Here is a 22,883-nt window from a genome sequence, read left to right as displayed (position 1 = left end):
AGCTGTGTCTCTGTTCCCACTTGACTTTATAAAGAAGGTAGAACAGTGGGTCTCTGAGTTAAGGCCAGCCTTATCTACATGTCAAGTTCCAGGCCAGCTAAGGCTACATGTTGAAATCCTGAGGAGGGTTAGAAATTTTCAAGTTGCAGTTGTTGAGGTATATGGCAAGTTTCTTTGTCCTGTGTTAGCCGATCTACGAAAATCTCTCAAATGAGAACCTTTCTCCTTCTCCTTTAGGTGGCCCATATAGCAAACCTCTTCTTTGACCAAACAAGGAACTAAAGTCTTAATTCCTAGCTCCTCTCCCCTCTTTCTTAATATTTATTTTTAGTGTACTAGTATTTTGCCTACATCTAAGTCTGTATCATGTGTACAGTACCTGCAGAAGCCCTAAGAGGGTGTTGAACTCTCTAGACAGGAGTTACAGACAGTTATGAACCACTGTGTTGGTGCTGGAAACCAAACCTGGGTCTTTGCAAGAGCAACAAATGCTCTTAACTACTGAGCTATCTTTCCAGGTCTTTGCATTTATTATGCTTTTGAATTATTGTAAAGTTTAGAGAGGCCTAGAATTTTGATCTTAGGCTTTTGTCATAGTTGTAGTTACTTTTTATTGTTTACTAAATTTTAATGAATTTTAAATGGATTCTAAAAGAATGTAAATACCTTTAGCTGTTTTGTGTGTGTGTGTGTTTGTGTGTGTATACATTTTCTCCAGTTTTATGTGCCCATGGTATGATATATTTATGAATGTTGGATAAACCAGAAAGCTGGACATGATAGTACATACCCAGAATCCCAGCTCCTTAGAAGCTAAGGCATGAGTTGGTGAGGGGGAGGTCAGCCCAGGCTACATAATGAGACCCTGTTTCTCAAAACTAAAAAACAGGAGCAAAACCAAAAAAAGAAAGAAAGAAAAAAAAAATACAGAAGAAAACAAAAAAGTATTTTGTTAGTGTGATACAAAAGTCTTTGTATCATGATTTTAGGTCTTTACATTACTCTTCAGATTCACCAAGCTCATTGTCATTTTAAAGTGGGATACTGGGCTGGGAAAGTGGCTGAATAAAATGTTTGCTGGGTAAGCATAATGACCTCAGTTTAGTCAGCACACACAGGCAACTTGGGGACAGAGGTGTGCATGTGTAACTGCAGCACTGGGCAGAGATGGTGATTGTGTGGGTCAGTGTCCAGCAGTGGAACAGGGTGCACAGGCTCTGTGAGTAACCCTGCCTCAAAAGAATGAGGAGGAGAGCAACCAGGGAAGACACTTGAATCCACTTCTCCCTCTGTTGATCTATACACAAATACAATTAAAAATTTAAAAATTAGGGCTAGCCTGGTCTACAGAGCAAGTCCAGGACAGCCAAGGCTACACAGAGAAACTCTGTCTCAAAAAAAAAAAGAAAGAAAGAAAGAAAGAAAGAATTTGATGAACTGCATCCACAGTTTTGTCTACTTAGAGGAATATATTTAGGGCTTTGAATTAGCTTTCTTTTGTTACTTGAGTCTTTTTAGAATAGTGCTGTAACTGCGGCAATTCAAGGGTATTGTGAATAGATTATCCCTTTACAAAGCACTTTTGGAGACTCTGGATGCTGTTTAGTATATATTACCAATTGGTCTAATACTGGTAGCATTTAAGATGTGATTTTTTAAAATGAATGCTCTCTAAAGTGAGTTGTACTGCATTGACATACATTTTCATAAAATTCTTAAATTCATTTGTCATGTCTTTTCAGTTATAGTTTTCATATTCATTAACATATGTTGTCCTTGCCATTTACAGCTCAGAATTCTGCAAATGCAGATTTTGCAAACTTTGATGCATTTGGACAGTCTAGTGGTTCGAGTAATTTTGGAGGTTTCCCCACAGCAAGTCACTCTTCTTTTCAGCCCCAAACTACAGGTAGAGCCTCTCCAGCATTGCGCTTAAATGTTTACTTTGAAAAACAAAATTCTCCAAATGTAGTTTTGGAAAACTAAATCCTCTAATGACCTAATTTTAAAGTAGCTCTATTTTACAAGGCTCTGGGGAAACCTGAAGTCTCTTTCTCTGAATTCTGTCTACTGTGCGTCATCTCCTGTCCTCCTTTTCCTGCACATGTTCTGCAAGTCTCCACTCACCAAAGTCGGAGAGCACCACAAGTTGTTAGGACATGAAACACCATGACTATGGCTCATGTTGTGTCTTAGGCTGCAGAAGCTTGTTGATGGCTTCCATAGAAATAAAAATGTTATGTTATGGGACAGCAAATTGTTGAATTTATTTAGTCAGGTATAAATTATTAATGGCCACTTTAATCAAATGTAGAAACAGTTCTGTGCAGGAATTGGTTTTCAAACATTGAAAATTCCTCTGTAAAAGTGTACTGTTTTCAGAAATTCGTTGAGCCCTTGTTTAGCTTTTTGGCTGACTATTTATTTTTCTTTCAACTTTTAACTCTGTATGTGTTGTCTTAAAGGCTTTTCTTTCAATTTTCTCCCCCTCCTTAACCTTCATCATTTACATAATTTCTGGCTGTCCAGCACTTAGAGTACTTTCATCTAGCTGCAGTTTTGGTGAATTTACTTCAGCTTTTCCTCTCCAGGCTACCCACAGTAAGTTCTGTGTCCAGTAGGCATCTTTTGTTAATTCATATGTTTTTTGTGTTGTTTCATGTTTTTTAGTTATAGATCATCATCATTTTTTAATGATTAGCCTTCATAAATTACCTTTATTCTCTCTTCTCTTCATAAATTCAAGAACTAAAGTTATATAGTAGTTATCAGTGAAAGTTATTTGGCTTAATAATTTGAAATACAAATTTTTATAAAAATCGTAGAAATTTAGTATTTAGTTTATTTGCTAGCTGTTTCATACCAGATCAGTGTCTTTTAACATACATATCTGTTTATGTTAGTAGTTTTAGTTGATTTTTTTTTTTTTTTTTTGAAAATTCATTCTTAAAATGAACACTTAATGTGCTGACCAGGTTGATGCTGAACTGGCAGTCTTCCTGCCTCAGCCTTTTGAATAAGTCAGATTATAGGCATGTGTCACCATGCCCAGTTTTTTTAGTTTTCATTGAAAGTTTAATTCTTGAAAAAGATCTATCAGTTTATATATACATTTTTTAGACTGCCAAAGAATTGATTGATGAAAGGCATTTTAATGATCCATCCTGCCTTAAAAAAAAATCTTTGAACTTTGCTGTCACCTTAATATGTATGAAATGATTTTGACAGTTTAAGAAAAAAGAACTAGTACTTATGTAGGATTCAAAGCATTGGGTGGAGTGCACTGCCTGTAGTCTTTGGTGAGGTACCATTGAAGTCTCAGATGGAGAACATAGTTTACAGATTTAGTAGGTCATGTGCCTACTACAGCTAGGTGAGTTGTGCTTTATGAAGGCAACAGTCACTGTCAGGTACTTTAAGTTTGTACTTTGAACTACGTGGTGGGACTTAGTTTTACCCTGAGCATCAGATTTGTTGAATACACATTGAATTGTTGCAGAGTTAAGTAATGGCTCTTCAAGTGAAAAAAGGCAAGGACTGAAACAATTTTATCATTATAATCTTACACACTGCTCAGAGTCTGCTGAGGAACTTTTGATGACACTGCAGACCTTACCACCCATACGTTCTGTTGTCTATCCCAGGGTAGACATGTTGTCAGGGCCTTAGAAGGTCAAGTTTCATATTTTACAAAAGTCATGTATAGATGGTTGTCATTTAGCGGTCACTTGATTTTTAGGAATATACATGATTATGAATATATATGTATATGTATATATATGTATGTATATATATATATGTATATGTATATGTATATGTACGCACAGCTACCTCAGGCAGAAATGATCAAATAAATCTACCAGTGAATATTGAGAAAAGTGTAGAAATTTCATGTTTTGTTTATTCTGTTACAGGTGGAAGTGCTGGATCAGTAAATGCTAATTTTGCTCATTTTGATAACTTCCCCAAATCCTCCAGTGCTGATTTTGGAACCTTCAGTACATCCCAGAGTCATCAGACAGCATCAACTGTTAGTAAAGTTTCAACAAACAAAGCTGGTTTACAGACAGCAGACAAATATGCGGCACTTGCTAATTTAGACAATATCTTCAGTGCTGGGCAAGGTATCAATGTGTAAACAAAACGGATACTAATTTGTCTAAATTACATACATTGAAATCTGAGGACATAACGCTTTTCTCACTTGTATAGAAAGTATATGTGTTGATTGAATGTTTTAAGTAAAAGGTTCTTAGAATTTTTGCATGAAAAATATCAACTATAAAACTTAAGACCTAGAAATTACTTTATAAACGATTTTGAAAGGAAAGTAGTTGAAAATAATTGTATTTTTGTCTTAAAAAGCATGCTCTAGTATTCAGTGGCTACAGAGGGCCAACATTTTTCATGCACATAACTGATTAAAGTGCTATTTTGTAATTTTAGGCATACTTGTTTTGAACTGTTGTTTGCTAACATTTTGGATTTGACCCATTATTTTTCTAATGTATTTTTGTAGTAAGTTTTGACCTTTAGTATTTTCCTGTAACAGCTATATGATGGAGAATAGTGGGAATATGTTCTACCCTTGATTCTCACCCTGTTCTTTGGCATTGTTTTTCTCATCTCCAAACTGGAACGATCATAGAATTGAAGTATTGGACTTAGATTTTTTGAATTATTGTATGTAAGGCATTTACAGCAGTGCCTAGCGCAGGAAGCACCGTAAATATTTCCTATTATAAGCTAGATTCGTAATATTAATAGATTGTGTATGTTAGGTCTATCATAGAGTCTTCTGTGTTGCTTTGAATGAAACCATCTGTCTTAGAGTTCTTTGAGTCCTGTCCATTTAAAATTTAGGTCCAGTCAGTTTTGGGTTTTACCTGTGGTTCATGGCAAATATGATTGATAAACTGACAATATGATATTAAAGTTTTGGTGTAACTTTTTTGTTTGTTTGCCTCCAGGAGGTGATCAAGGGAGTGGTTTTGGGACCACGGGTAAAGCTCCTGTTGGTTCTGTGGTTTCAGTTCCCAGTCATTCAAGTGCATCTTCAGACAAGTATGCAGCCTTGGCGGAGTTAGACAGCGTGTTCAGTTCTGCAGCCACCTCCAGTAATGCGTACACGTCTACCAGTAATGCTAGCAGGTACCCTCCCTGTCGCAGTCAGCATGCCTCTCTGTTACTTTCTGATTTTTACACATCTGAATAATGTAGTTAAAATACATGACTGTTGTGGAGTTGTAATTTTAAAATAATTGAGTAGGTTTTTAAGTCTAAGGAAATTGAGTGTCATTTGCTATTTAAAATATAATTCTTGTATCTGCCACAATTCTTTTATTAAATCTTAGGAATCTTACCCCCTTTTCCCACTTGGATGCTAAATGTACTTCAAGCAACAAAAAATTTTTTTTTAGATGGACAATTACATATGGATTGTACTCAGCCGAGTTTGTTTAGCTGTCAGATTGCATGTCAAGCTAGTTTTTAGTCGGTGTGCACCAAACCCCAATGTCGCTGTGCGCTCTAGCTCATCATTGTCTGTGTGTTTAAAACATTAGCCTTGTGTTACGGAAGGTTGGTTGTGATCTCATGATCCTATGCCTGTCTCCACAGTATTTGTAGGCATGCAATGCCAAACTTGGAAGAGCATTAGACTTTCAACAAGCTTTTTAAATTTATTGAGAATATACAGTATTCTAGTTATTTCTTTTGTTCCATTTCTGTAGATTATATCTGCTGTATTACTATTATTTATTTCATTTCTCTATGACACCTCCAGAGAGAAATTCTAACTACTTGAGATGGGACACATTGAAGCCAAATAAAAAAGTATTTATTATATCTTAATAATATACCTTCAAGGTGACCTTAAGGCCTAGAAACATAGATGAATTCCATGTGATAAATGAATTATTGATATTGCATTGTGATACATAAGTTGTTTACAAGTGTGATCTGTGGAATGTTTGAGTTACCTAAGCCTCTTTTTTAGGGTCTGTAAGGTCAGACCTCTTTTTCATAATAATTCTGAGATGCTAATTTGATTTCTCAGTGATTGACATTTATATTTGTGGTACACAAAATAAAATAAAGCAGGAAAATCTGCTGAGATCTTGAGCAGAAATTAAGGTAGTATCATCAGATTGTATTATAGTAGACGTGTTTTTTCATGAACATTGTTTTATTTCTGATTTTTAAAAAAATGTGGTCTTCTTCTGTTGTCTTAGTTAGGGTTTTCCTTGCTGTGAAGAGACGCTATGGCCAAGGCAACTCTTTTTTTTTTTTTTTTTTTTTTTTTTTTAAATATTTTTTTATTTAAATGAGTACACTGTAGCTGTCTTCAGATACACCAGAAGAGGGCATCTGATCCCATTATAGATGGTTGTGAACCACCATGTCGTTGCCGGGAATTGAACTCGACCTCTGGAAGAGCAGTCAGTGCTCTTAACCCCTGAGCCACCTCTCCAGCCCCAAGGCAACTCTTATAAAGGAAAATATTTAATTGTGGTTGGCTTAGAGATTAGTTCATTATCATTATGGCAGGAATCATGGCAGTGTTCAGGCAGACATGGTTCTGGATAAAGAGCTGGGAGTTGGGTGCCGCACTGCGTGTAGCATGAGCATAGACCTCAGGACTGTCTCTATAGTAACAGTGACACATTTCCTCCAACAAGACCACATCTCTTAATAGTCCTTCCCTAGGGGCCTAGAATGCATAGTCTGTGGGGGCTGTTCCTAGTCCAGCCACTACACCTAGTGTTTGAGTCATGGATTTTACTCATGCTCTCAAGTTGCACATGCCACCATTTCCCTCTTTGCCTTACAATCATGTTGATTGAGTTTTTCTAACTAATATTCTTGGTAAAAATTACAACCATTTTCAACTTTATTAAATGTTTTCCATTACATGTATTTTCTGCATGTTAATGTTATGCATGTATCAAGTAGTTTGAGTGCATTGTGATGGTCTGCTTGAAAGAAATTTATGGTTGTTGAGTTTTGGGGCCGACCAGCTAGTCATTTTATGGTGGTTTGGATTTGAGCTGTAAAGACTGCACCTTCTGCTCAAGGCAGAGAACTCAGGCACAGTGCTTACCAGGCAGGCACCAAGCTCTGGAGCTAATCCCAGCACCGGAAATGGGCCATTACCAGTACCTTGAGGTAGAGGCAGAAAGATTAGAAGTTCTAGAACACCCTGTGTAACAGATTGGAGGCTAGCTTGTAATATATGAAACTTTGTCTCAAAAAAGAAACACAACTTGTAATTGATGCCTTCAAGCAAATGTTAAAATTTTGGGAAATTTGTGTATTCTACCATATGATAGCTTTCCAGTACTCCGATGAAATGATTAGTGATATAAATGAAAGTGAATTTTAAATTTTGCGTATGAAAATATGTCAGCATTTGGAAGATTGACGCAGCTCATTGAATAAGTAGTTTTCATTTTGTTAAATCGCTACCAAGATAGAAAATTGTTCAGAGTCATTGAAAATCATTAAAACTTTGACTTTGTGGAGTGGAAAAAGTTCATCAGTAGGTTTCAATTTCCCTATTTCAGTTAACTTTAGAAACTACCCATTTTGGTGTCATGTCAAAGAAAATGAAGTACTCATATGTGTTGTGCAGTTTGTATATAAAGCTACATGTTCATCCTACATGTCAAACAGATGCTAACAGATACATTTCTTTTCTGTTTAGTCAGCCATTATGTGGATTAGTAGAAATATAAACTAAAACAAGTTCTCTCTGCTTTGAAATACAGTTATTAAAAGTACTTATGCTATCAGATAATGGAATTCAATCTTAGATACATATTTTAAACAGGATTTCTATATACTGCTGATTACTGAAGATAGCATACATAAACAACTTATTACTGGAATTTGAATCAGTTTTCAGAATCTAAACTCACCTGGATCATCTGTGGTGAGAACTGCAGTGATATGTGGCTTGGTTGTTTTATGTGCTTGTACATGTGAGCATTGAGTAGGTAACAGCCTTGCCTCTGAAATACTGACTTGGTATTCTCTCCAGCAGTGTCTTTGGAACAGTGCCTGTGGGTGCCTCTGCTCAGACACAACCTGCTTCAAGTGGGCCTGCTCCATTTGGGGGTATGTGCTTTTTATACAGAACCTGAATATGCCTTATGACGTTCTTTTTAGGGGTACTGGAAGACAGTAAGACAGCAATGTTTTGTTATCGAAAAAGTTCACGTTTGTCTTCAAAAATACAGTGAAGAAAAAAATTTTAAAATCTTGAATATAAAATATTAGAATTTTATAGCATATTTTATACTTCTTTAAAAGCTACGCCTTCTACGAATCCATTTGTTGCTGCTACTGGTCCTTCTGCGGCATCATCTACAAATCCATTTCAGACCAATGCCAGAGGAGCGACAGGTAAGGACAGACAGTGTAAGTTATAACCCTTGGGGAAGGAGCTTATTGTAAAGGCCTAAGCATGAGGCCTTCTTCTTAGCAAACAGTAGTGTCAGAGAAACGGTAGGGGACTTGACTCAGATATGGACTATGAGCAGCTGGGTGTGCTGGTGTGCTGGCCGTGCTCTCATCCCAGAACTTGGAAGACTGAGGCAGGAGGATAAAGAGTGTGAGGCTGGCCTGAGTCACACACACAGAAAGACCCTGTCTAAAAAACAACAAAGACAAATGCTCCTGAAAATGTATAAAATTTAGGAATTTAACATACCGGAGCTGAGAAATTGTGTTTCAACCCTCTTGACAGAAATGTTGGTCTTTCAGGTAGGAAAGCTCAAATATGGGTAGAAGAATGTTATTGACAAGAGTAGTTGTGTACTCGCTGCCTGATAGCTATTAGTCATTCAGTATTAACAAAATATTTCTCAAAGCCCCAAGAGATTATATCAGATGAACGAACTGTGCTATATTTCTTTATTTTATTATTTATAATACTTTATTATTATATATAAATACAATTATATAATTCTAATTAAATATCTCTAGTACCTCTTTTTCAGGGTTACTGTTTGGTTTTTTTTTTTTTGTTGTTGTTGTTGTATTCTTTTTTTGTTTGTTTTTTTAAATAAGAGCCGAGGATCAAACTCTGGGTCCTCCTGCATCCTAGGCGTGCATTGTACCAACTAAACTATATCCCCACTTATTTGGAGTTAAGTATTTGAATATTTTATCTTTTAATACCTTTTATTTTTCATTAATTCTGTTTATTCCCTCCCCCCTCTTTTTCTATACTTGTTTGATATGCAAGCCAGACATTATTCTCATTGAATTTTTTCCAGTTCTGTCTTACTGCCATTGTCTGGCATGGCATGGCATGTCAGCAGTTACAGGTAGTGTGGCCAACTGTCCAGTCAGTCTAGACTTTGTAAGCTTTGTTTCTGTGTTTCAGAGTAATATTGGAACGAGAGCTTCAACTCCAATTAAAGCAAGTGTTGATGTGAAGTTTCAAGAGTCTATCATTATAGGCTGGGCTGTGGTGGCATATGCCTTGAAATTCTAGTACTCTGGAGGCAGAGGCAAGAAATGTTTCTGTGAGTTTGAGGCCAGCCTGGTCTACAGAGTGAGTTTCAGGATAGCCACGGCTACTCAGAGTAATCTATACCCCAAACCCCCAACCTCTCAAAAAGAATATATTATTATAATATCCCTAAATCATTAAGAATTAGTAGTTATGACAAATGGCTTTATGATTGGCAAGACTAAGGATTATGACAGTAGAGATTCCATAGTGGTATTTTGTCTGTAAACGCAATCATGAGGGAGAGACAGAGGAAGATGAGATATTGGAGACCAGTCTAGACTACTACAGGGGGAATCTGTTTAAACAGAGAATCAGGAAATACTGTGCTATCACAAGTCTGAATAATAAGTATTTTCCATCTACACAAATAATTTAGTCATAATTTAAGCATTTGAAATTCCTATCAGATTTAGTTAAAAATGATTTGTTTAGGTGCTGGTGAGATAGCTAAGTGTATAAAAGTGCTTCTTGCTAATCCCTTATGAACTGGAACTCAGTGCAAAAAGAGAACCAGTTGTCCTAATGTGAGCTTGCCGTGTTAAAGTTATCATAGCACATTGTTCAGTTTATAGAGATAATCAAAAGAGAAGCTCAGATTTCACCTTGCTTGAGAGTATGCTAACTTAGCTCTAGTTAAATCTGTCCTTGCTCTCTGGTGTGCGCAGTGCTCCTTGGTAGCCAGGCTGTCTGAGGTCAGAGGCTTCAAGTCACCTTGTGTGTTTGTGTTCTACCATGTGCATCAGAGTTACGGGATTCCTCACCAACGCTGTGCTTTCTTCTGAAATAAAGTTTTTGTTTGTTTTATGTAAGTATTCAGACACACCAGAAGAGGGCATCAGATTCCATTACAGATGGTTGTGAGCTACCATGTGGTTGTTGGGAATTGAACTCAGGACCTCTGGAAGAACAGTCAGTGAGTGCTTTTAACCACAGAGCCATGTCTCCTGCCCAATATGAAAGTATTTTAAGAGCTAAGATTCTACATAGACTATAATACTATATATAAAATCTATAGCTTATATAAGCAATATTTAATTTTGAAGTTTATCAGAAAGAAAATACTATTTCTACAAATTTTTATTTCAAAGTAATTTTTTGTTTTGAGATACAGTTTTTTTGTTGGACCCTGACTGTCCTGGAACTTGGTGTGTGTGTGTGTGTGTGTGTGTGTGTGTGTGTGTGTGTGTCCTTGAACTCTCAGAAATCTGTACACCTCTGCCTTCTGAATACTAGTAATAAAGGCACATGCTACCATACCTGGCTATTTTAAAGTAATTTTTGCATTGTAATGTGTTTTGACTATATCACATTGCATTCTTTCTTAGGTTATTATTTAATTGATTAAGCTGAAACACATGTTGAAGCTGTAGTACTGCACAGCTTTGACACATGCATGGTCTGCAGGAACGTCTGGTCCTCCGCAGCACTTGGGTTTTTTTGAGGGCTCTTTCTTCTCAAAAATGTTAACCTTGTAAAAAGAAACTCCTTCAGATAGCCTGGAAGAACAATGAACAGTTCTGTGCTCTTAACAATTGAAAAATAAATACCAACCTAGGATGTCAACTCTGTCAGACAGTAGTGCTTAATACTGGCTGTTACTGTTCAATCAGAAGTTTTAAAAATAGTTTTATTACAGAGAAATTGGGGTGGGAGTGGGAGACAATGAATGGCCTGTAGCACTTGTATGGAGATTAGAAAACCGCTTTTGGGACTAGTTCTATTGTGGGATATAGGGACTGAACCCAGGCTTCAGGCTTATGCAGCAAACACTTTTATCTGCTGATCTATATTGCCAGCCTCGGGAAGTTCTTAAATCATTATTCAATGGAAAAAGTTCTGTGCCTTAGTAATGGTATAGGGGAAATACCAGGATATCACAGTTTAACAAGCATTACTGATGCAAGAGTAGTCAAAGCCTTTGCATTTCTAAGAAGAGAGTCAAATACATTTACTAAACTTTATCACAGAACTCTTCCTTGTCAATTGTTTTTTTTTTTTTTTTCTCTCTCTCTTCAACTTTAAAAATGGAGCTCATCCATTAGGTTACACTGGCTGACCTATAAGCCATAGGGATTCTTGTCTCTCTTCCTCCCCAGTCTGGAATTGCAGACTGGGGAAATTACAGACTGTTGTACCACAACTGATTTCCACGTGGATTTTAGTCAGCAGACAAGAGAAGCGATTGCATGGGCTCTGGGATTGAACCATAGGTCTTTGTGTTTGTAGGAACTTTGTAAATTGAAGTATCTGTCTAGTTCCTTCTCAGTATTTTGCTGAATGTATGGCACAGTATAAAATGTGTTTAATTTGGCAAAAAAAAATATTTCTTGCTTTCCATATAGTACATTAGCTCATTGTTACACTTAATTTTTATAGTAGCTTTGTGCAAATTACATAGGTTCTATTATCTCTGTACCTTTTCGTCTTCCCTTTTGCAGTGAGGAAACTGAAAGACCTAGAAAGTACCAGAACTAAGACTCAGACTTTTCCATCAGTGTGTGCCTCAGATTTGTGCTAATCTAAAAAGTATTCTAGTGTAAAATGCATAGAAATAACCCTAATTCAAACACCAGTTTTAGAATTTAGTAAGCCAGGTTTTTTATTATATAAAAAACATACGTTTTTAAAATTTATATATATATATGCATGTAATTCTATCCTCTAGTACACCAGGTGAGTTGTGCTCAGAATCCATTTCTCTATTCTGTTGGCCATGATGCTTTAAATAGACTAAAGCATATGTATGTTTGGTTTTTCTCTTAATTCTTAGCTCATTTAAGTTGTTTTTAGATATTTCTAGTTAGTGTTTCGATTTGTAAAGAAAACATTCTGGTATTATTCAGGGATTCTTTTTAAGATTTGAAGTTTCAGGTGATAAACATTTATGGATTTGTCTCATGATGCTTTGTTTGTGTGTGAGAGAGAGGGATGGAGGGATGGAGAGAGGGAGGGAGAGAGGAAAGGGCCCTACCCTGAATTTACTTGGTAGCTGAGTCTGGCCTTGAACTACGGATCTTTCTGCCTCTACATATAAACTGTTGTCAGGATTTTATGTGTATGCCCATACCTGGTTTTTACTGTACCATTTTTAGGGTTATAGTTGTATTTTCAAATGCTAAAGCTAAGATTGTTTTTGTTTTGAGACAGAGTGTCACTCTGCAGGTCCGGTTGATCTGCAATTTGCTATATAGATAAGGCTGGCTTCGTTGACAGTCTTCCTCCCCATGCTGGAATTAAAAGTATGGTCTGCTGTGACCAACTACAAAGGATTTTTAAGATTGAATTTCATCAATGTTTTTTCATTTGGCATTTATTGTTCTAAACTGTTAAAAGTGACACATTACAGTGTCATGAATGTAATTGAAACATGCAGTCTGATTTGGGGGTGTGTTTCTTTTGTATATTCCTGTGATACCCAGTGGGCATCAGTGTGTTCTAACTCTAGAGATCTTTAATGAAACCAGGTAACTTTTACTTTAACAGTAGTTGTATATAACTTAATTGACCTTGGTCTCTTTATGGCTTCCCATAAGGCCTTTCTGGAGCAATGCATTCTCAAGTGTTTCCTCACGCTCATTTTGGTAGGTGGCCACAACTAGATTTGTGTGGCAATATGTCTAGCTGCTTGTGGAAGCTTTTGCTAGTGTTCTGGATCCTTGCATGTGGAATTAAGTTATTTCCATGTTTTAATATGGAGTGGGCATGGATGTGTGGCATTAAGGTCACATTGTATTTAAAGCAACATGAGTATCCTATGTAATGATTTATGCTTTAATATTGAAAAGCATTGCTTACCTCCATGGTCACAGTAGAATGTTAATAGCTGTTTTGATCATTTTTCTTATGTTTAAATTCATAATCCCTTTAAGTGATACCTTTTTGATGTACCAAATCATTTTCCTGCTTTATCTCATCTGGAGTTTGGTTTTGCCTAACTGTCCAAGCTTTGCATTGAGTGCTTTAAACAGTGACTTGTCAGTTGCATTAGTGCATTTTGTCTGCGGTGAAACCCTCCTGTCTCCCTTGCAATGTGCTCAGACTTTCTTTCATTCACTTACTTCCCAATAGCCTGATCTTTCTTTTCTTTTCTCCTCCCCCCCACTGTAGTAAAAAAATTAAAAAACAAAAACCTACTTTAGTTTAATTAGGTTCCTTGAACAAATTTGCATTGTCACAAACAGTAGGGTTACTGTGGGTAACATATGGAACACTTTTCAGTTTATTTTTAGGTAAAACATTTTATGGAGTCCTTTTAATTACTTTGCCTTGAATCAGTCATCAGTTTGGTAAAATGTCTGAAATTGGGAAATTCAACAAATTGATGGGCTTTTACAATACTTCCTGGTATCCTTATTTTACTAAGTCCCTTCCTAGAATATCACTGGAAGGTGCTGTTTTAGATATTTCCTACCAATAGGTGACTCAGCATTCAGCTATTGCATGTCTCTAAGATGAGAATTTGTTCATGTATGTGGTTGTTTATGTAAATGGGGGTGGCATATGCATATCACATAAACACTGGCGATTTCCACATAGATTGCCAGTTAGTGCACTGCCCACCACACACAGTAAGCCAAAGAGGATCTACTAACATTGAACACAGGACCCATGTAGATGATAGTTTTCATCTCCTCTAAAAATGGTCTGTGCACTTATTTTCCAATCTGCGTTTATACCAACTTCTGTAGCTCACTAGTCCCAGATAGCCTTCATTCTCTTGCAGTTGTAAAATGGGGGTGTAGAAGTATGAGTTTATATATGTGTGTGTGTGTCACGTGTATAAATATATATGTTTCTATATATTGTATGTATATACATATATAAAATGTGTATATACACATATAATTAGTTACTAGGTACTTAATATGTTCTAATACTTGGTGTTTTAAGTAGAACTTTTCTTTGTCTGTAGTTATATAAGTATTGTTTTGAATGTCCTTCCTTTCATCCTAGTTGTTCTATAGATTCTATAATTTTTAGTGAGCTCTTTTGAAGAGGTCGTAAGATTTTTTTCTTTAGAAAAATGAACCTTACATGCTAGGAGATACTTAGTAATTAAAGTTTGCTTGTTTTTTTTTTTTTGTTTTGTTTTGTTTTGTTTTTTAATTGAATATAGGAAAACAACGTCAAACCCAGTATATAATGCTGTATACATGACTGTATGACTGGCTTCTGAATGCAGGCTGTTGTATGACTTTATGTAATTGCTTATGGATGTTTTCTTGGAATTTTAAATGACAGCTCTAGTAGTTTTTCCCTCTGGTCATTACATTTCAGAAGAAAACTCCTGGGTTACCATAGACAGCGCTAAGCTATACTGACTTTGTCAGGATTTGGAAGTTTCAAATGCCCTTAATATGTGTCTTAGTGTTTTCAAGGTAAGTGCTTGTATTCACTGTGGACTGTTGCAGTGTCTCTGACCTACCCTTTTTTTCTTCTATCAGCGGCAACCTTTGGCACTGCATCTATGAGTATGCCAGCAGGATTTGGCACTCCTGCCCAGTACAGTCTCCCCACCAGCTTTAGTGGCAGTTTCCAGCAGCCTGCCTTCCCAGCCCAAGCAGCTTTCCCTCAACAGACAGCTTTTTCTCAACAGCCCAATGGTAAGCATGGACATTTCACCAGTTGCATGACTTCAGTACTGTTTACATAGTGTGATACTAAGTGCTTGAGACAAAGACTATCTTAAGATTGCAGTGTCTTATGTGCTGAGTGCTGACTACACTAGAAGAGAGCCTTTGGTGGTGTGGGCTTAAGAAGATTGTGGTTTTATAAATTTCCTTGATGTTAGGAGACATCGGTGACTGTAAAACTCTTCTTAGAATCACTTGTGTTTTTGTGTGTTCTTATTTTTTTTTTTTTTTTTTTTGACTTGAAGCACAAATTGTATATTCCTGTAGACTTGGAGTTTAGTTTTGTTTTTTCTTTTTATGGCAGGTGGTTCCTGGTATGCTTTTTGGGGTGGGCATGTGTATTTTGATTAATATTCTAAATAGGTGACAGTGGTGCAGTTTTAGCTTATTTATAACAGGCTAGAAGATTCCCTCAGCCCTTTTTTTTTTCTTTTTTAATCAAAATTTTTACTTGCTTAACTTTGAAATCCATACATTTCAAAAATGTTCATGGATCTCATGTATTCAGTAGTTAGGAAATACGGCGCATAGAGTTGTCATAAATGATGACATTTCATAAGAAATACTGTGGTAGCATGAGGAATCCATTTATTGTTCCAAATAGGCTTTTAATTTTAAATACATGCCATAGAAAGTTTGTCTCTGGTATCTAAAAAGACATGAGACCTAATGTGTTAATCTTCTTTTTTCCATCTGTTAAGAATTTTTATGAAACTTCTAATACTGAGATAGGCTCTTGGTGCCAGTATAATTTATAACCAGTGATTCATTCATTCATTCTCATTCTCTCTCTCTCTCTCTCTCTCTCTCTCTCTCTCTCTCTCTCTCTCTCTCTCTCTCTTTCTCTCTCAAACAAAAAAACAAGGTGCAGGTTTCGCCACATTTGGACAAACAAAACCAGTGGTAACACCTTTTGGTCAGGTAGCAGCTGCTGGAGTGTCTAGTAATCCTTTTATGGTGAGTAAATTTTAGAACCTTAAAAAAATAAGTTTTGTCTTATTTTTAAACTAGGGAAACTGGAGTCTAGCTATACTGTGACTGTGTCTGCACACAACCGCCTGTTCTGTTATGTGATTGCTATTGGAGTATGCAGGCCCTTACAAGACCTTTTAGACGTAGTTGCAAATCAGAGTCCTAATAGCAGATTAGCTGTTTCATTATGAAATGCATCCACTCTTGTCAACTTATACTTGAGGAGAAACTGTTAGATTTAGGGAAAAGGAATCACAAGAATGAAATTTTTTATTTGAACTTACAAGTTCTTTAAGTGCTAGGTTTGCCTTTAGGCAGGATTCAAGCTGTGCTTGTGTGTGAAAGGAGCATATATATAATCTGTAACAAGTAGTAGTAGATTGATGGTTTGTTGACAGCAATGGTGAATAAATGTTGTCAACAACAAATTTTTAATAAAACGTTGATGTTAGAATTAAGAATTCAGTGCTCTCATTTCCTACAGACATAATTTCTATTTGCTTATTTTGTCCTTGTGTTTCTTTCCAACAGACTGGTGCACCAACGGGACAATTTCCAACAGGAAGCTCATCAACCAATCCTTTCTTATAGCCTTATATAGACACTGTACTGGAACGAACTTTTATGTGATCATATTACATCTCTTCGCCTCTTGCACTGTTGTCTCGTTTCACTGATCTTAGCTTTAAACATGAGAGAAGTCTTTACAATGCCTGCATTGTGTATTAAACACCAGGTAATGTGTGCAGAACAGAGGGCTCAGCAACAGCTTTTCACTTGTGAAGTGGCAGGGAAAGGGAGCGGCATCATGTAAGTTAAAAATTGGCTAATGTTAAGTTATTGCAGATCCCACATTCATTATGCTGCAGTACTGTACATATTTTTCTTAGAAATTAGCTATTTGTGCATATCAGTATTTGTAACTTTAACACATTGTTATGTGAGAAATGTTACTGAGGAAATAGATCAGCCACTTTTAAGGTGCTGTCATATAGCTTGGAATGAATGATTAAAATCATTTGAAGCATTGCTTCTGGAAAATTTAAATCGGAAGGTTTTATTCATTCTTGAATTTTTCCTTCTAAAGAGCTCTTCTATTCACACATGGCTAAGTTCTTTAAAGATGTGGAGGACACCTGTCTGCGGATAAAGCTGATCATGTTTTGCTACAGTTTGCAGGTGAACAAAATAAATATTAGAAAATATGCTATTGTTTTTGTGTTCTTGCTGCAATGCCTTTTTACCAAAGTGGCCTTAAATAATGAGTAGTGAGTTGAGAACATCTTGAACTCTTAAAGACTTCTAGTGACTAACTTTTTTTAAAAGGCCATGTAGAAAATTTATTAAAACTACTAGGACTGCTATATTCAGGAATGTGACAGTGGAAAAGCATTTAAATGTAGCTTGTCAGATTCACCATGCTACTTCTAATTTCTCTGCAACTTCTTAATTTTGTGAAATTTGTAAATATGGAGAATTTGCATGTATGTGTATTTACAAATATTTTTTAAAGATCTTGAATTCTCAGACTGCAAAAGGCCTACTTTACCTATTTTTTTTCCCCTCTGTTTTCATTGTCTTTGAATGTATTGGAAGCAGACATGCATTGACTGTGACATGGTTGCACCTAAGGTTCCCCCCCCCCCCCACATTTTCTGGACAGGCTGATACTATCTATCAAACATTTGTTTGTGGTTTGTTTTGGGGATAAAGAAAAAGGAACCCAATGTTACCTTGAAGTGATGAAATATTTGTGTAAAAAGGTAGCAATACTAATTTTAGTTTATCTTTTTGTTAATATTCAAATGAACTGTTTAAATATTTATATGTAGCAATGTCTCATTCATCCCAGGATAATCTGGCCCTTTCATCAAAACCAAATACAACTAAGAATTGAAATGATTAAAAAAAAAAAAAATCTTTGAACAATACTCCTAAGTTATGAATTCTGTATGTAGAGCATATGTGTTTCTTTGAATATGAGTGATTAATAGGTTGATAATTTGATTTATTGGTCCACAGTGTATTAGTGTTGATGAAAGGAAGGGGTCCAGAACAAGGATGGAAAGCACATACTGCCAAAGACCCCATAGGGACAGCCAGCCCAGTTAAGAGATAGTGACTCTGTGCCATCAAAAAAGCTGAAATTGTGTACACAGTATGCAATGCCTGTTAGAACGTAACTTAAAAATTTTAAAGCATTGGTTTTAAGTGATACAAGCCTCATTTTTCTCACACGTTTTCTTCATATTGGATGTATTTTTGCAGTGATGGCTATTATCATCATACTCTAAACTCTTGGTGTTTACTTGAAGCACGGGAGTCGGGTGCCCTGCTTATCAGAAGTTGTGCTTTATAGGTACTTGACAAGCGATGTGCCCAAGACGTACATCTGAACAGCCTGCCACTGAGAGTCAAGTTAGTGTTGCTCGGGCTCACCTGCATTTTGGGCATAGTCTTGAACTCTCTGTATATTTGGGGGATCTCATCTGTTTTCATGGAGGGAAAACGTAAATGTCTTTAAACTTTTGTTTGAGATTGTTAGATCCAAATCAATTCATATGTACAAGTTAAACTATATAATTATAGGCCATTACCCAAATAACCCACCAGGCTTTCCATCTGATAAGTAAATTAAACAGTTGTTATCAAAATAACTTTAAAGACTATTTTTTCTAGTAGATCTCTAGATATATAATTAAATGCTTGACTTTCAGTGAGTGCCTATAATAAAAATATGAGTACTTAGGTTCAGAACAGTTCTAGTGTTAAAGGGGGTTTCCGCATGCTTTTTGTCTTTTAAAAATCCCTGTCTTTTAGGCTTAAATTTGGGTTTGCTCCTAGTTTTCAGCATTGTGTCTGTCGTGCATTGAAACGACAGTGCTTAGAGTGGTGGCTGAGGGTCTTCACACTGCGGGTTCATTGCTCACAACACGATGTCTGCTCTGTCTCTGATTACAAATGAAGTTTTGTGTTGATAAATTTAAAAACATCTTGATCTTGTTTTTATGACTTAAGGAATGTTTTATTTTAGACTTTTTTTTTTTTTTTTAAATAGAGGTTAGGTTGTCATCTTCCATAAAATCATTTGCTTTGTAAATTAAACACCCATTATATGGGAGGTACTTGGTAACTCTCCCTGTCAGTTGCAAAGTTGAGAGTGACTTGCTGCTTACAGTCACTGTGCCAGCATTTATGAAACATGCCGTTCTGCGGTCTTAGTTTTTATCACTGTTGATGATCCCACCAAGAGCTTTTGTTTATGAAACTTGACTCTTTCATAGGTTAGTATATTACAGATAAGTAGAGGGATTTCTAAAACATACCCTTTAGATATGACTAATAGTTTTATTACTTGTAAACATAGATATTTGATGTAAAATAACTTTTCAAAAATGAAAACAAACATTATTTATGTTTTGCCCACCTTTTCGATGTCAGGCTTAATAGAAACTGAAGATAGTCATACTACTTGCATTCAGACTCTTCATGTAACATAGCAGGGAAGCACTGGAAACTGCACTGTGCACTTGTGAAATCCAGATGGTGAGAAAGGCACAAACCACCTTAGAGTTAGTAGAAAAGCAGCTAGACCTGGTGCAGGTATTCAGTCCCCAGATAACGTTTTGAGAACACAGCACTTTTAAGTTTGTGTCTTCTTGATCTATTTACCTCTGTCTAGGGAAAACTTGTTCCTTCTGAACTTAAGGGGTTGTTTTCTTTGGTGAAATTCCAGTTGAAATCATTGTTAAATATTTTAAAGTACTAATGGTGTTGCCGTGGGTGTGGTGTTTTTTTTGTTTTTTTTTTTTTTACACCCTAAGTGGTTTTCTTCTATTTGCTCATGTACTGGAATCTACAAGGCATAGAAAAGGTAAGCTAGTAACAGTTTTTATTCTTGGGAGAAAATACTGTTGGATTAAATTGTGCTTTCATATTTAGGTGTGAGTAGACCTTATCTGTTTACCAAGTTACTTACTTCCTACATTCTCAAAAATTGATACTTTGATGGAATAATTACAGTTTGCTCTGTAGAGTCTTGTTTTGTTTGCTTTTTTAAAATGACAGGATCTCTACATAGCCCTGGCTGTCCTGGAACTCACTCTGTAGGCTAGGCTGGTCTCAAACTCAGAGAAATTGCCTGCCTCTGCCACCACACCCACCTAGTCCACCGAGAGTCTTATTAACCTGTAGAGTAATGGGGTGAGATGGACCAGCTTGGCACCTCAGGTTGACAGTGGCTCATTGTATGGGACAATTTACCTTTATGTAGTCAATTTTCCCCACAGTTTCAAAATTTGCTTTTTTTAAAGGTAATTAAAAGTTTGTATAAATTAGCTTATTGTATTGAATTTATCAATTAGCTGAACTTTGTATATTCTAAAGCAATGTAATTACTTTGCTTTTTGTATGGCTGTATTTGAGCAAATGAAGATGTGAGTATAACCAGGACTGAGCTGATGGGTGTTTCACAGTTATATCTGAAGAAAAGATGAAGGAATCTGTTGTTTTGAAATCTGTATGTGTCCAGTACCTAGATCCGTGGAGGTTAATGAAAGCAGAATGTTTTGATTCAGAATTTTATAAAAGGAAAAAAAAATCCTATACAGAACATTTTAATTGCCGATAGGCCCATTGGATTACCTTTTTAAGTTGGTTTGTTCTCCAGAGTCTTGACCACTTATTGTCTGAGTCACAATCTTAAACAAGTAGTCTTGTGATTAACACTTGAGACAGCAAAGGTTGTAAACTAATGCTACATAGTCTTCCTAGAATGTGGGGAATAGAGCCAGAGTTTTAAGGACTTAGAAGCCTTTGTATGTTCTAAGTAACATGCTTAGGATTTTTTTTTTTTTTTAAACAGTTGTGCAAATGTACACAGGGTATAAGGTAAATGCAGAATGTTTCCCTCTGCAACTTGATTTTCACACTTTAGGGGCTAGTTACTGGTCCTTGTATTCTTTGTAGTTTTCAGGAATGCTTTCCATTATGTCTGTCTGTCTACATACCTGTGCATGCCTTTCATGGTTCTGCCTTTTAAACATGCAGACTTTTGCAACCTTTTTCTTTGTTTTAACTTGGACACCTTTCCATTTTGCCACATGCAGCACTAGCCCATTGTGTGAATGGCATCAGGATCCAGGAGTGTATGTCCTGCAGGAACATTTTTGTATGTATATGCATACACATACATACACATATTTATATGCACATGTGTACACATGTATACATACATGCGTATGCTTATATGAAAACTCTTGATTTTGCCCAATAGGGAACTTTCAACAAAATAGATAATTCTATTTTGAAGCTTACTAGCTATTTATATATGGTATTTTATTTCTACCTGAGAGAAATTTCAGGTCTTTCAAATTGTTGTAAAATGTCAGCATTTAAATTAAATGTGAGGGCATTCAGTGCACTCACTGAGAGACTATTGAATCTCATGTCTTATTTTATACCTTACTCTTTCTGTCACTCCTACCTGTGACCTCTAAAGTTTCTAAAAGAATGGCTTAAAGACTTCCTTTACAGTTTGTCAGTATTATGTATCTCCTCATTTAACTTAGCTTGGAATGAACCTTATATTTGTGAAAGAAAGTACAAGTCTATTTTTTCACAACTAGCATCTTCAGAATTAGCTTTTGTTTGGAAAACATTTGGGGAACAACTCGTAAAAGTTTTGATTTTGACTTCTTACAGAAATAATATGCAGTTAGTAGTTAGTGTTAGTTATGCTTAGAACTTTCTTCTTAGAAAAGTTTGTTTTTCGTGAGGAACACTTACCTAATAACTGTCTTGAAAGCACCTCTGTGGAGAGTAGGAATGCAGGGTGAGGGAAGTTCAAAGGGCAGAGGCCAGGGGCTGGCCTTCTGTGTTTGGAAAACGTTAACATGTTAAGGTTTTTTAGCTCAGTTTTGGTGCAGGAAATGGTTTTAGGTATAGATACTTACTGATTTTTGATAATTGTTTCTTTTCTTTTTTGGAGATGCTGAGGATTGACCCTCAGTCTTGCACATGCTAGGCAATGGTCTACAACTAAGTCCAGTTAATTTCTTGTTCATTGTAAAATATTGTTAAAATAATTTTTTAAAAATAAAGACATGAATTTGTGTACCATTTGGGATGGCCTCTTCAATTGTGTGATAATACAACTAGATAATCTGGGAGATTGAAAAATGCTCCTTTGTCTGTATCTGCTTTCAACAGAAATGCCCTTTTCTCTGCTTAGTTTTACCAAACTTCTGGATATGGAATGTTTGTTGATGGAATCTTGTATCTTCATTGAGTATTTATTTCTTTTTAAAAAAAACAAAAACAACCCCCTCCTCCAAAACCAAACATAGTTGTTTTGATCCTGGTTAAGATACAGTGCAGTGAGGAATACAGATAAATCCCCAGGAGATAAATGCTGATGGAAGCTGAGGTGCCATGGATACAGAAAATGGGGCCTAAACCAAAGTAGAGCACTGGCAAACATAGTCTATAAAAAGAAATATCCAGCTGAGACTTGAAGTCAAGGAAGAACTTGAAGCCAAGGAAGTAGTTCAAAGTCAAGAGCAGCACAGCATGGAGGTCAGGTTAGTGCAGAAATCTAGGGCTTGGAAAAGCTCTGGGTTGATTATAAAGCTTGGGGAAAATGAAGGCTGCAGGCACAATTATGAGGCCCGGCAGAGCTGGTCAAAGATAGGCTTCCAAGTCATGTCAGTAAAAGAGTGAACATAGCCTGACTTACAATCTTGATGTACGATTGA

At 36.2% G+C, this 22,883-nt stretch overlaps 1 protein-coding gene across 14 annotated transcripts in view; it reads left to right on the top strand.

The window, feature by feature from the left end:
• Positions 1-22,250, top strand: part of Agfg1 (ArfGAP with FG repeats 1) — a 58,245-nt gene extending 35,995 nt beyond the window's left edge. For 2 of the 14 annotated variants that reach the window (XM_034521138.2, XM_076914915.1), the window contains 10 exons: positions 1,790-1,909; positions 2,530-2,601; positions 3,915-4,124; positions 4,971-5,151; positions 8,042-8,118; positions 8,314-8,406; positions 13,057-13,104; positions 14,968-15,126; positions 16,022-16,113; positions 16,660-22,250. In XM_034521138.2, the coding sequence (XP_034377029.1) occupies positions 1,790-1,909; positions 2,530-2,601; positions 3,915-4,124; positions 4,971-5,151; positions 8,042-8,118; positions 8,314-8,406; positions 13,057-13,104; positions 14,968-15,126; positions 16,022-16,113; positions 16,660-16,719 (1,112 nt within the window). In that variant the 3' untranslated portion in view covers positions 16,720-22,250. The remainder of the gene's footprint in view (positions 1-1,789; positions 1,910-2,529; positions 2,602-3,914; positions 4,125-4,970; positions 5,152-8,041; positions 8,119-8,313; positions 8,407-13,056; positions 13,105-14,967; positions 15,127-16,021; positions 16,114-16,659) is intronic. The other 12 variants (XR_013104624.1, XM_034521143.2, XM_034521139.2 and 9 more) reach the window with 12 other exon arrangements.
• The last annotated feature ends 633 nt before the right edge of the window (positions 22,251-22,883 follow it).

Source organism: Arvicanthis niloticus, chromosome 17 (assembly GCF_011762505.2).
Source record: "Arvicanthis niloticus isolate mArvNil1 chromosome 17, mArvNil1.pat.X, whole genome shotgun sequence".
Classification (NCBI taxonomy): Eukaryota; Metazoa; Chordata; class Mammalia; order Rodentia; family Muridae; genus Arvicanthis; species Arvicanthis niloticus.
The sequence above is the reverse complement of the archived record's forward strand: the minus strand, read 5'-3'. Positions and strand labels throughout refer to the sequence as shown.